The following is a 14,261-nucleotide window of genomic DNA, read 5'->3' as shown; positions in this document are numbered from 1 at the left end:
TGCCCTGAGAGTAGGAACTGAAGAGAGAAAGAGAGAGAGAGAGGAAGAAAGGGAAGGAAGGAGGGAAGAGAAGAGGAGGGAGGGCAGGAAGGAAGGCTTGAGAAACAGACAGACATTGGCTTTGGAGGAAAGGATAATGGAGTCACTAATCTACCAGAGATGGGAGAGAGCAGGAAGGGGATAAAGTGCCTGCAAACCAGAATATGAAGGGTTCTTCTTCCTGTTCCTTCTGAGATCATTTTAATTAAGAAACCCTCATGAGGTAGGTTAGAGAGGTTGGCTGGCTAGCTGGAGTCTTTAAAGGAGAAAAACAAGATTGTCTGTGTCCCAGCCAGTGTTGACCCACACAATCCAGAACCGAGTCCCCAGGTCCGGAGAGCCCGGCTGCAGCTTGAGGAAGCATGGATGCTGTCTTCATTCCCAGGGTTTGAAGTTTCATCACTCGATTTGTTGTGACTGGCAGATGGGCTGGAACAGTCATATGTGGTATTCACCTCACTGCTGGGAGATGTGACCTCTGCCTTCGGCGGTGAAGAGGGCCAGAATAAAGGAAATAAAATAAGGGGGTAGTGTTTGCAGAGTTTACTGGAGCAGTGGATCCCTTTATTAGGTCGCACTCATGGTTTTTCTTTTTACCTTGATAAAATTTGTCAAAGAACTAATAAAATAATGGTGTGGTTCACAGTATATGTAGCTCATTTGTGTGTTATAGTTTTTTCATGATCTATGGCATTTTTGACCATGAAAGTTATGATTATTTTTAAACTCTGGAACAGGGGGATATTAGGATGTTTACCTTGAGGCATGATGCATGGGAAGTGGGGCATCCTTCATTATGTGGGAGGCATATGCTTTTTGATGCCCTTCCACACTTATACTCAAGAGGATTAAATCACACCTTTTGTCCCTAAAGGTCAAAGAGCAGGCAACTCACAGAGCAGGGTCCATCTCATTAACCTTTATCTAATGCTTATTATTCTCCTTGCCCAAGGTTTTATAAGAGCCCCTTGAATTTGTTTTTATTACCCCGGTCTTGTCTGAAAGGACTTTGTACTTGGGATAGGAAGCAGAAAGGCTCTCTTGCTGTAAGAGAGGCCAGACTTGCAGAAGTGGGTTCTGGCTAAGGAATGTGGACACACTGCAGACATCTCGCACAGAGGCCAATTCTTGCAATGACGTGGTCAGACATGGTAGAGCCCAGCTGTTTGCTCCATTGAGAGGGGCTTTAGCTAGCCCACACAATCTCTGAGTGCTCTGTCTGAACGGGATCCAAATATCCAGCTTGCTGAGGCTCATCCATCCCCCAGAGTGATTGGAGTTGGGTTGTTGCAGAGCACAACATTCAAAGCAACTGGTAAAAGTTACAAAGAGTTAGTAATTGAAAAAAATGTAAGGTACAGCGGTGAAGTGGAGTCTAAATGTATTTCACCCTTCCCCCCATAAACTATTAAGATATAGGTAAAAAAAATTATGCTTTGTCTTTGGTCAATTGATGGACATTTTGTGGTTTTTGTTACCCATGCCACCATGAATGCTACTGGGTGAATATCATCTTGTCCCCTAATTACATCTTTGCCTTAAGGTAGGGATGAAGGCAGTGTACCCTAGAATAAGACTTCCTGAGTTCAAATACCCATTCTCTACTTCCAACCTATAGGACCTTGGCTAGTCCTTGTTTATACTTCCTAAGTCATAGTTTCCTTACTGTTAAAACAGTAATAATAAAATTTAACTCAAAGAATTTCTATGAAGATGAAATAATGCATCTTTAGCACTTAGTATATCTTTTACCTTTGAATTTTACCTTTAATTTGCTGCATGCTACTGCCATTTGCACGGAGCTTTATCTCCGACTATTTTTGGTGGTGGGTTGCTGGGTATGGCTAATGAAGTGAAAAGGAAGAGGAAGAGGTATGAACACCACACTTGGATTTACACAAAAAAGTAACTTTGTTAATGATTTTTGTTAATGATTTTTGTACTGAAACCTTAGAGTAAAATCGTTTAGAATGGAAATAATCCAACATGTCTACTTTAGACTACATATCTTACTGCTTTCCAACTTAAATAAGACATTCATTTATTTCTAGAATTAAAGCTGTTTTTTCTGTGTGTAAGTAGGACAAATGCCACCCAGCTTGTTTGAACGTGTTCTGTTAGTTTGCAGTTCTCAAGACCAAAGTCAGTAGAGGAGAAATCTTACATCTTTCTAATACTTTGCATTAAGCCATAAGACGTAGTAGTATTTCGTGTTGTTGAAGAACGAATGGTAACGAGATTAAAGCAATTGTCATTTGATGATGTTGATTGAAATTAAATAGTATGTTGCTTATTAAAAGGGACAAAGTTATTAAACTCAAAAAAGTCAGAGTATGCAAACAAAATAAATCATAATTCAACATTATATAGAATTTTAAGAAATACAGTGAAATGAAAACGTGATATCTAATGAAAGGAGCTGTGAATGCTTCATTCTAATGAAGCAGAAAGTACCTGTTTATAAGATAAGAAGTTCATATTTTTAAAGTAAAACTGTTGCTCTAAATAAAAGATGGTGATCAAAGTATAACAGCACATTTTTAAGAAATTAACAGTTATAGATGGGCATTAGTTGAGAAAGCAAAAAAACTCTCTACTTCCCCAGATCCTCATCTCTTTAGGCAACCAGTTTTAACCATTTCCGTTTTCAGTTCTTCTCATGTTTATCCCATGACACCCGTGTTCTGTGTGTGTTCTTCTATGTCTAGATTTAAACAGTACCTGTTGGCTTCTTGCCGTGAAAGATGGGGACATAGCTCACTTAGATCTATACCTTTTACTCTCTCTTCTCCTTCTCATTTTTAAAATAATTATAGGATGAAGTCATCCTATAATTATTTGGTATTTATAAACATTTGGTATTTATAATCATTTCCTATATATAAACATTATATACTTAAATCTCTCTTTCTTGGATCAATTGTTTTATTTCTCTCCACACCTTTCTTTCCAACTTGTTTCTTGATTTATGACACATGAAGTTTTAAAACATTTACGTTTTGTTTTTAACCATTGAAAAGTGTAGCATCTTTCATGTTTTACCTGTAGGTTGATTCTAAACATTGAAGAAACAATAAAGAATATCTATATTACTGTGATTTTTCAAATACCTTGGGAAATATTTTGAATATCTTGCTTTGTAGGACTGATAGGACTGAGTCTGGACTCTTTTTTTTCTTAGCTTTTTTACCCTGTTGTATGTGTTGTTCCTCCGTAAATACACTCATTCTTGTCAGACAATATGTCCTGATTTTTGTTTGAAAAACATAGTTACTCCAACCACAGGACACCCTACAAAGACTCAGGGATCCTCTGAAGCTATTCCAGGGTTTGGTTTGGGGTTGGACTGAATCCAGTGGAGTTGTTGTAATTAATGGCTGTTGGTGGGGAAGGTTTGAGGTGGTTGACTTTGGCCTGGATTGTCATTTTAGATTGAGAGCATTTTTATGAAGTTTGGGTGTCCTCCTACCCCAGCCTTCTACCCTATCTTTTCCTATCACTCTCCTTTCCAAGATTCTGAGTTGCCCTAGGAAGTTCTAGGCACTCTGAAATGAAATTTGGGGCGATACTTTGTCACAGAAAGTACAAGGAATTGAGAGCCTCTGGCTTAGAATTCGTAACAAAGTCTTTCTCTCTTCCTTAATCTCTTATGGTTCCTTTGGCTGAGTAGCTAATTTAGGTCAGATGATGATTCCACCACGATGCTGCTGCTGTGTGTTTTCGTTGTCATTTTCATATATAAGCTTTTCATGTCCATTATTTCATCTGATGCGCACCCACACACAATGTGGACAAGGAAGACGTTTCATTATCCCAGTTGTAGAGAAATAAACTAAGGCTCAGAGAGGCCCTAACATCATGCACATATTAAGCCTCTATCCAGTCATTTTCTCTCTAGCCTTCGAGAAGCCCTGGGCTGTTGGGTATGAATTTGGGACCCTTTTCCTGGCTCCTCCATCCTTCTTCCTATTTCTCTTTCTGATCTCAGCATCAGTTGGTCTGAAGGGTGCATTTTTCCCTGCAGAGTGTTCCAGCTTCTCTGGGACTGTAAAGGGAGTACAGGACAGGGCAAAGTCTTAACCTTACTTCCCAGTCCTGCCTTTGATTAAAGTAGTGAGTTCAGAGCAAGGAGGGTCCTGTGCATATACAGGGAGAATGTGTGAGTGCACCCTAACCGAAAATGCATTTTAGCTCTGCAATTGTTCTTAAAGGCTTATACTTATGGGACTATAGGATTTATACAAGCTATTGGAATAGCTCCTAGTTTGTGAAATAATCTAATTGCAAAACCTTTGACCTGCCTTATCAGCCCCTGAACTTGAGGAATCGGCATCAATGTTTAGGCCCTCACATGTGGCAGAGTGAAATGAATGAATGGTTTCTTTTGGTTCTCTCTGTGTGCTACATCCTCTGCCTTAGTTTCCAGGGTGAAATTTGCTAGACCTTTAGCCAGTTGCTCCCTTAAATCATTAAACAGGACCATCTGGACCCTGAATGGATCCTGAATGGAGGCTTGCTCCAAGACCTGTGATGAACTTTAAGCAAAGAACCCAGAATGACATTGACTTTATTTTCCTGTAACTGCCAGTATCAACTATGTTTCCAAACTTTGGCTAAAGAAATATTTACATGTTTTGGCTTTTATTTTTTTCTGACTAATGTCAGAGTTTGCATTCCTGTAATTCTGGTGAAAGGAAGAATGTGGTCACATTTTACAGGGTAGCTGGGCCATAGGAAAAAGTATATACAACTTCAATGAGTAGAAATACAAAACCTTGCATTCAGTAGATTTTATGATAACTTTTCTTAACTAGATTGGTAAATTTATTGTTTAAACTAGACTCATATGACTCCATACAGTTTTATATCTGTGCATTGTGATAGAAGGGACAGCATTTTGTTTCTCTGGTTTTTATTTTCCTGATGTGCTTCATGCAAAGTGATATTAAGCATATCCTTATTGGTATCATTATGTTAAAACATCTCAAACAACTAAGCCACAATTGAGTCCCATGAGTTTACGTTTCTTGTCTGCAAAGATTCATACTGTTCTAATAACTCAGGAAATGGTTCCCTTTTATTTGGTCATATATTCTTTTTTTTTTTTTTTAAGTATGGAATTCTTATGATTGCATTTTTTTGTTTTTGTTTCAGACCTAATGTCTGTGGATCACGTTATAATGCTTACTGTTGCCCTGGATGGAAGACCTTACCTGGTGGAAATCAGTGTATTGTCCGTAAGTAAATAGACAGTGTGTCATTTTTTCATGTTCTTCTTTTGTTGTTTTGGTTGCATGGTGATTCTTAGTATTCGGTCCTTTGTAACTGCATACCATTAATATGTTTATAGCAGAGCTTTCCAGCTCTAAGATTTTCCACCTTTCTCTGAATCCAGCTCGGGAAATATATTAACTTGGTCAAACCACTGTTGTACTTTAATTCAGTGACTTCTTTTAGAATGTTTCTGAGATAGAACAAATAGAGCCGCAGGGATACTTTGATCAAGATTTCATGTCATTGCATACATTGTGCCGGGCTGCATAGACTATGTAATCACTTTGATGGGGTTTTGAAAAAAAGTTTATCATTGCTGCTTTCTTTATTGTAATTTCTGCCTGTGTTGGCCACCCACAAGCCCACCCAAACCTTGTATGTTGAATTTGGGTGATCAATGCTAAAAGCAGACCTAACTCTTAGACAAAAAGGAGAGGAAGCAGATAGAGCATCGTATGAAAATGAGTGCAAAGACGAGGGGAGGAACTCAGATGGTAAGAGATTCCTTTATGGACTCTGCTTCTTTGGCAAAGCTCCAGATTCTCATCATATTCCACAAATATTGAGCGACAAATCACATGCCAGACAAGGTGCTATTTAATGAAGATACTAAGTCAAATTGGTTATGGCATCTGTCCTCCATGAACTTTTACAGTCATCATACCCTGTGAAATAATTTTTAGTTTTCAGAAAACTCCATTAGTATAACGGAGAAATTTAGAGCTGAAAGGACATTAAGGAATCACTTCATCCCCCTTCTCATTTGGCCAAGAGTGGTCCGTGGAGAAGAGATTATTTCAGCCAACATTCTCTTGGTGACCTGGAAGAGTTAACGCCTTTCTCAGTTCTTGATTTTGACTAAAAGCAACTTATTCATTTGACACGTTGTGGTTTATTTCAAGATTGAAACTGACTCACTGAGAGAGGGATATAATGGTATTTGGAGTTTTCTAAATGAACTTGACAACAAAACCCTTTCCCTAGTGTTCTGTAGAATCTCTGAGAAATGCTGACTTCAGGTATTTAAATAAATTTTTGTAGAAGCCTTTGACAGCTTATTTCTTAATAGTTTTCAATCTCCATCCTATGCTCTTCTGATGTTTCAGTGCATTTTCTATCAAGGGTATTATTTTTGGCTTTGCACATTTCATTTGCCTGTTGCAAGCTTTTTCAGGCGTTTGAAGGAAAGAATCAAGCTTATGAGTGTAAAAAGTAATGACCAAATCTTGGTCTTCTGATAAATATAAATCATTTACCATTTGAACTTATTCTTTAGTCCAGTAGCAGAGCATTTGGTACCAGTATATTAGTCTCTGGGTGGCATGAAAATGTTAACAATTCTCTAAAAGGTGAATGGCTTCCTCACTGTAGGATCAGTACTAATGAAGTGGATTCACACTTCTTCTCTCAACCTGTGGATATCATTTACAACAGGACTAAATGTAGGGTGCAAGTTGCACTGTAGATCATATGTTCTCAACTGGCAGAGTCTTATCTAGGGAAATAGTCTTAGCAGTGCACAGTGTTTTTATAAAAATTACTAAACTTTAAGCATTTACAATAATATAGACTCCTAAGAATATTGCTACAATTTTTATATCATTAAATCTTTTTTTTCTTCAGATCTTTTTTGGAATATAATTGCTTTACAATGTTGTGCCAGTTTCCACTGTACAACAAAGTGGATCTGCTGTATTTATACATATATCCCCATATCCCCTCTCTCTTGAGCCTTCCTCCCACCCTCCCTATCCTACACCTCTATGTCATCACCAATCATCGAGTTGATCTCCCTGTGTTATGCAACAGCTTCCCACTAGCTATCTATTTTATATTTGGTAATGTATATATGTCAGTGCTACTCTCTCACGTCATCCCAGCTTCCCCATTAAATCTTAAAGTTAGTATAAAAACAGGATTTTCTGCATATATATGTATACACACACACACACATCACACACACACACACACACACACACACACACACACACACACACACACACACAGGATTTTAGGATATCCTGGGCTTTTTGACAGATTGAGAGCTGTGGAATGAGCAAAGAGAGGCTGGAGAACCACTGATATGGATAAGGGAATTGCTGAATCTTATAGCCAGAGTTTATTTAGTCCAACAGATTTGTTTTATAAATGAATAAACCTGAGGCCTGAGGTCACATAGGTCACAATGTCAAAGTCAGCAAAGAACCTGACAGGTCAGGTTTCCTCATTGGAGGATTGGGGTCCTGTAACTCACGGTGCTCTGAAGCCATGTGCTAACAGACCTCTGGTTTTATTCACAGCCATTTGCCGGCATTCCTGTGGGGATGGATTTTGTTCTAGGCCAAATATGTGCACTTGCCCATCTGGTCAGATAGCTCCTTCCTGTGGCTCCAGATCCAGTGAGTATAACATGTCATTATATATAATATTATTTTATGTGGTTATGCCCTATTTTCTCCTAAATTTGCTTTTGGCTTTTCTCTTGCCTGCAATACATTTTTTTTCACTAGAACATCTGCCTCCTCTGTTCTGCCCAAAATACTTGGAATGGCTTTCCTCAATCTGGTCTCTCATTTCCCTTCTTCACTTTTCATAGGGAAATTACCTATGGGACATAGTTACTGTGAATAATATAAAGATTATGGCCTCCGTCTGTGTAGGTATCACCTTATTCATCTTTGCATCACCAATGTAAATACCATGAAAGATGCTCAATGAAGTGATTGTTTAATGAACATTTTTGGCTCAAGAAAACTAAGCATTCTTCCTTATGGTACTGAAATATGTATCTGATTAAACACTTTTTACAACTCGAGACCCCTGCCTTTGCAAGAAGGAAAGGTAAGGAGTCATCATGGCAGTTTATTTGGGATGATTTATCATGAAACACAAACATATTTTCCCTTTCAGAGTGTTACCACTTTGTTCATTCTGCGATGACTAGTAAATATCCACAGTTCATCATTCAGAGACTTTGCTTGCTTCTTCTATCATTTTTTGTTTTTAAATGCAGGGTGCACAGCAGCGAATTAGGGGGAATGTGGGGGATGAGAAGGAGGTGAGTCGTTGGTTTAAAAAGTTGAAATTCGATAAAATCCGACCAAGGAAAAGATGGCGGCGAAGTAGAGAGACGTGGAGTGCATCCCTCCCCACAGATGCATTGGGAATGCACGGAAGGACGCAGTAGTTCTCACAGAGAACCAGCTGAACACCAGCAGACGGCCTCGGACACCGGATGGGACTGCGGGGAGCCCGACATAGCCGGTAGGGAGGCATCTACGAGGGCTCAAAGAGGGTGAAGCGGCGGAGCTGTGGCAGACGGGAGGGAGTGACAAACATTCGGAGGGTCCGCAGCGCAGCTCAGCGTTCCCGGACCAAGACATCGATCCGCGGCTGAACGGAGGGTCCAGGAGCGGGAGTGTGGGAGCAGGAGAGCTGGTTCAGTGTGGGAAACATTGTTGCTGGTAGGGTGACGGACCGAGAGGACAGGAGGGAGGAGGCCCGCGGAGAGGAGTGCCCGTTCCTGAGAGCTGCCCGGCCATGATGGCGGCTGGAGGCTGCAGGCTCACTGGCGGCTGGGAGGAGCCACGCGCATAGCCTCTCTCTCTCTTTCCGCGCCCCTGCAACAGGCAGTGGAGAGACGCCCTGCGGGCCACCTTAGGTGCTCAGGGATAACAAGTACCCTCAGGCACTTGGGTGGGGCTAGATTAAAACCCCTTGCAACGCCAGCAGCAGGGAGGCTGCTGAGAGAAAAAAAAAAAAAAAAGAAAAGAAAAAAACCCCAGAGAGAGGCCCAACTCTAAGACTTTCTGTTTACGCCTGAGCCACCGGCGCCCTCTGCAACAGGCACCTCCAAGCCTGACTGAGACATCAGTGCGCCACTGCTCACTCCCTCCCAGGAGAAGGAGCCACTATTGTACCCTCTCCCTCCCCACACACCGACACTTACAGACGAACAATAAAGGAACCTCTGCTGGTCACAGAATAACGCAAAAAAACCCAAGGACAAGCAACCCCAAAAGTTTGGACAACCATGAGGAAACAAAGAAACACCATGCAGGCAAAGGAGCAGGAAAAAAACCCACAAGACCAAATAAATGAGGAGGAAATAGGAAAAATGCCTGAAAAGGAATTTAGAGTAATGATAGTAAAAATGATACAAAATCTCGATAACAAAATAGAGAAAGTACAAGAAACAGTTCATAAGAACTCAGAAAAACAAACAGCAATGGATAACAAAATAACTGAAATTAAAAATACTCTAGATGCTATAACCAGCAGAATGACTGAGGCAGAAGAACGAATAAGTGAGTTGGAAGATAGAATGGGGGAAATAACTGCCACAGAGCAGGAAAAAGAAAAAATAATAAAAAGATTAGAAGACAGTCTCAGAGACCTCACTGATAACATTAAGCGTACCAACATTCGAATTATAGGCATCCCAGAAGAAGAAGAAAACAAGAAAGGGTCTGAGAAAATATTTGAAGAGGTTATAGTGGAAAACTTCCCCAACATGGGAAAGGAAATAATTCACCAAGTCCAAGAAGCACAGAGAGTCCCATACAGAATAAACCCAAGGAGAAATGCACCGAGACACATATTAATCAAACTAACGACAACTAAACACAAAGAAAAAATATTAAAAGCAGCAAGAGAAAAGCAACAAACAACATATAAGGGAAAACCCATCAGGATAACAGCTGACCTTTCCACAGAAACTCTGCAGGCCAGAAGGGAATGGCAGGATATCCTGAAAGTCCTGAAAGAGAGAAACCTACAGCCAAGAAGACTCTACCCAGCAAGAATCTCATTCAGATTTGAGGGAGAAATCAAAAGCTTTCCAGACAAGCAAAAGTTAAGAGAATTCAGCACCACCAAACCAGCCTTACAACAAGTGCTAAAGGAACTTCTCTAAGTAGGAAACACAAGAAAAGGAAAACACCTACAAATACAAACTCAAAACAATTAAGAAAATGGTAATTGGAACACACATGTCAATAATCACCTTAAATGTAAATGGATTAAATGCTCCAACCAAAAGACACAGACTGGCTGAATGGATACAAAAACAAGACCCTTCTATATGCTGCCTACAAGAAACCCACTTCAGACCAAGGGATACATATAGACTGAAAGTAAAGGGATGGAAAAAGATATTCCATGCAAATGGAAGTCAAAAGAAAGCTGGAGTAGCAATACTCATATCAGACAAATTAGACTTGAAAGTAAAGACTATTACAAGAGACAAGGAAGGACACTACATAATGATCAAGGGATCCATCCAAGAAGAACATATCACAATGGTAAATATCTATGCCCCCAATATAGGAGCACCTCAATACATAAGGCAAATGCTAACAGCTATAAAAGGGGACATCGACAGGAACACAATAATAGTGGGAGACTTGAACACCCCACTTCCATCAATGGACAGATCATCCAAACAGAAAATAAATAAAGACACACAGGCTTTAAATGACACATTAGACCATCTCGACTTAATTGATATTTATAGGACATTCCATCCAAAAACGACAGAATACACGTTCTTCTCAAGTGCACACGGAACATTTTCCAGGATAGATCACATCTTGGGTCACAAATCAAACTTCAGCAAATTCAAGAAAATTGAAATCATATCAAGCATCTTCTCAGACCACAACGCCATGAGACTAGATATCAATTACAGGAAAAAAACTGCAAAAAAGACAAACACATGGAGGCTAAACAATTCACTCTTAAACAACCAAGGAATCACTAAAGAAATCAAAGAGGAAATCAAAAAATATCTAGAAACAAATGACAACGAAAACACAACAACCCAAAACCTATGGGATGCAGCAAAAGCAGTTCTAAGGGGGAAGTTTATAGCAATACAGTCCTACCTTAAGAAACAAGAAAATGATCGAATAAACAACCTAACCTTACACCTAAAACCACTAGAGAAAGAAGAACAAAGAAACCCTAAAGTGAGCAGAAGGAAAGAAATCATAAAGATCAGAGCAGAAATAAATGAAAAAGAAAGGAAAGAAACCATAAGAAAAATAAATAAAACTAAAAGCTGGTTCTTTGAGAAGATTAACAAAATTGATAAACCATTAGCCAGACTCATCAAGAAAAAAAGGGAGAAGATGCAAATCAACAGAATTAGAAATGAAAAAGGAGAAGTCACAACGGACACCTCAGAAATACAAAACATCATGAGAGACTACTACAAGCAACTATATGCCAATCAATTGGATAACCTGGAAGAAATGGATACATTCTTAGAAAAATACAATCTTCCAAGACTGAACCAGGAAGAAATAGAAACCATGAACAGACCAATCACAAGTACGGAAATTGAGGCAGTGATTAAAAATCTCCCAGCACACAAAAGCCCAGGACCAGATGGGTTCACGGGCGAATTCTATCAAACATTTCGAGAAGAGTTAACACCTATCCTTCTCAAACTCTTCCAAAATATTGCAGAAGGCGGAGCACTCCCAAACTCATTCTGCGAGGCTACCATCACCCTGATACCAAAACCAGGCAAAGATGTCACAAAAAAAGAAAACTATAGACCAATATCACTGATGAATATAGATGCAAAAATCCTCAACAAAATACTAGCTAACAGACTGCAGCAGCGCATTAAAAAAATCATACACCATGATCAAGTGGGGTTTATCCCTGGGATGCAAGGATTCTTCAATATACGCAAATCAATCAATGTGATACATCATATCAACAAATTGAAGGATAAAAACCATATGATCATTTCAATAGATGCAGAAAAAGCTTTTGACAAAGTTCAACATCCATTTATGATCAAAGCTCTCCAGAAAATGGGCATAGAAGGAAATTACCTCAACATAATAAAAGCCATATATGCAAAACCAAAAGCCAACATTGTTCTCAATGGAGAAAAACTGGAAGAATTCCCCCTAAAAACAGGAACAAGACAAGGGTGTCCACTCTCACCACTATTATTCAACATAGTTTTGGAAGTTTTAGCCACAGCAATCAGAGAAGAAAAAGAAATAAAAGGAATCCAAATTGGAAAAGAAGAAGTAAAATTGTCACTCTTTGCAGATGACATGATATTATATATAGAAAACCCTAAAGATTCTACCAGAAAACTACTAGCACTCATTGATGAGTTTAGTAAAGTAGCAGGATACAAAATTAATGCACAGAAATCTCTTGCATGCCTATACACTAACAACAGAAGAGCAGAAAGAGAAATTAAGGAAACTCTCCCATTCACCATTGCAACCAAAAGAATCAAATACCTAGGAATAAACCTGCCTAAGGAGGCAAAAGATCTGTATGCAGAAAACTTTAAGACATTGATGAAAGAAATCAAAGATGACACAAACAGATGGAGGGACATACCATGTTCCTGGACTGGAAGAATCAACATCGTGAAAATGTCTGTACTACCCAAAGCAATTTACAGATTCAATGCAATCCTGATCAAATTACCAATGGCATTTTTCACAGAACTAGAGCAAGAAATCTTACGATTTGTATGGAAACGCAAAAGACCCCGAATAGCCAAAGCAATCTTGAGAAGGAAAAATGGAGTTGGTGGAAACAGGCTTCCTGACTTCAAACTATACTACAAGGCCATAGTGATCAAGACAGTATGGTACTGGCACAAAAATAGAAAGGAAGATCAATGGAATAGAATAGAGAACTCAGAAGTAAGCCCCAACACATATGGGCACCTCATCTTTGACAAAGGAGGCAAGAATATACAATGGAAAAAAGACAGCCTCTTCCGTAAGTGGTGCTGGGAGAACTGGGCAGCAACATGCAAAAGAATGAAATTAGAACACTTCCTAACACCATACACAAAAGTAAACTCCAAATAGATTAAAGACCTACATGTAAGGCCAGACACTATCAAACTCCTAGAGGAAAACATAGGCAGAACACTATATGACATCCATCAAAGCGCCATCCTTTTTGACCCACCTTCTAGAATCATGGAAATAAAATCAAGAATAAATGAATGGGACCTCATGAAACTTAAAAGCTTTTGCACAGCAAAAGAAACCATAAACAAGACTAAAAGGCAACCCTCAGAGTGGGAAAAAATAATTGCCTATGAAACAACGGAGAAAGGATTAACCTCCAAAATATACAAGCAGCTCATGAAGCTTAATACCAAAAAAGCAAATAACCCAATCCACAAATGGGCAGAAGACCTAAATAGACATTTCTCCAAAGAAGACATCCAGATGGCCAACAAACACATGAAAAGATGCTCCACATCACTAATCATCAGAGAAATGCAAGTCAAAGCCACAATGAGGTATCACCTCACACCAGTCAGAATGGCCATCATCACAAAGTCTGGAAACAACAAATGTTGGAGAGGGTGTGGAGAAAAAGGAACTCTCCTGCACTGTTGGTGGGACTGTAAATTGGTACAGCCACTATGGAAAACAATTTGGAGGTTCCTTAAAAAACTACGAATAGAACTACCATATGATCCAGTAATCCCACTACTGGGCATATACCCAAAGAAAACCATAATCCCAAAAGAAACTTGTACCATTATGTTTATTGCAGCACTCTTTACAATAGCCAGGACATGGAAGCAACCTAAATGCCCATCAACAAATGAATGGATACAGAAGATGTGGCATATATATACAATGGAATATTACTCAGCTATAAAAAGGGATGAGATGGAGCTATATGTAATCAGGTGGATAGAACTACAGTCTGTCATACAGAGTGAAGTAAGTCAGAAAGAGAAGGACAAATATTGTATGCTAACTCACATATACGGAATCTAAAAATGGTACTGTTGGACTCAGTGACCAGAACAAGGATGCAGATACAGAGAATGGACTGGAGAACTCGAGGTATGGGAGGGGGCGGGGGGTGAAGGGGAAACTGAGACGAAGCGAGAGAGTAACACAGACATATATATACTACCAACTGTAAAATAG

The 14,261-nt window shown here is 39.3% G+C and overlaps 1 protein-coding gene across 2 annotated transcripts in view; it reads left to right on the top strand.

Moving 5' to 3' along the window:
• The window catches only part of FBN1 (fibrillin 1), a 250,972-nt gene that overhangs the window by 25,180 nt on the left and 211,531 nt on the right, over nucleotides 1-14,261 (top strand). For both annotated transcript variants that reach the window (XM_057722115.1, XM_057722114.1), the window contains exons 3-4: nucleotides 5,194-5,276; nucleotides 7,614-7,712. In XM_057722115.1, the coding sequence (XP_057578098.1) occupies nucleotides 5,194-5,276; nucleotides 7,614-7,712 (182 nt within the window). The remainder of the gene's footprint in view (nucleotides 1-5,193; nucleotides 5,277-7,613; nucleotides 7,713-14,261) is intronic.

This window comes from Hippopotamus amphibius, chromosome 2 (genome assembly GCF_030028045.1).
Source record: "Hippopotamus amphibius kiboko isolate mHipAmp2 chromosome 2, mHipAmp2.hap2, whole genome shotgun sequence".
NCBI lineage: Eukaryota > Metazoa > Chordata > Mammalia > Artiodactyla > Hippopotamidae > Hippopotamus > Hippopotamus amphibius.
This window is presented reverse-complemented; position numbering and strand designations above follow the sequence as displayed.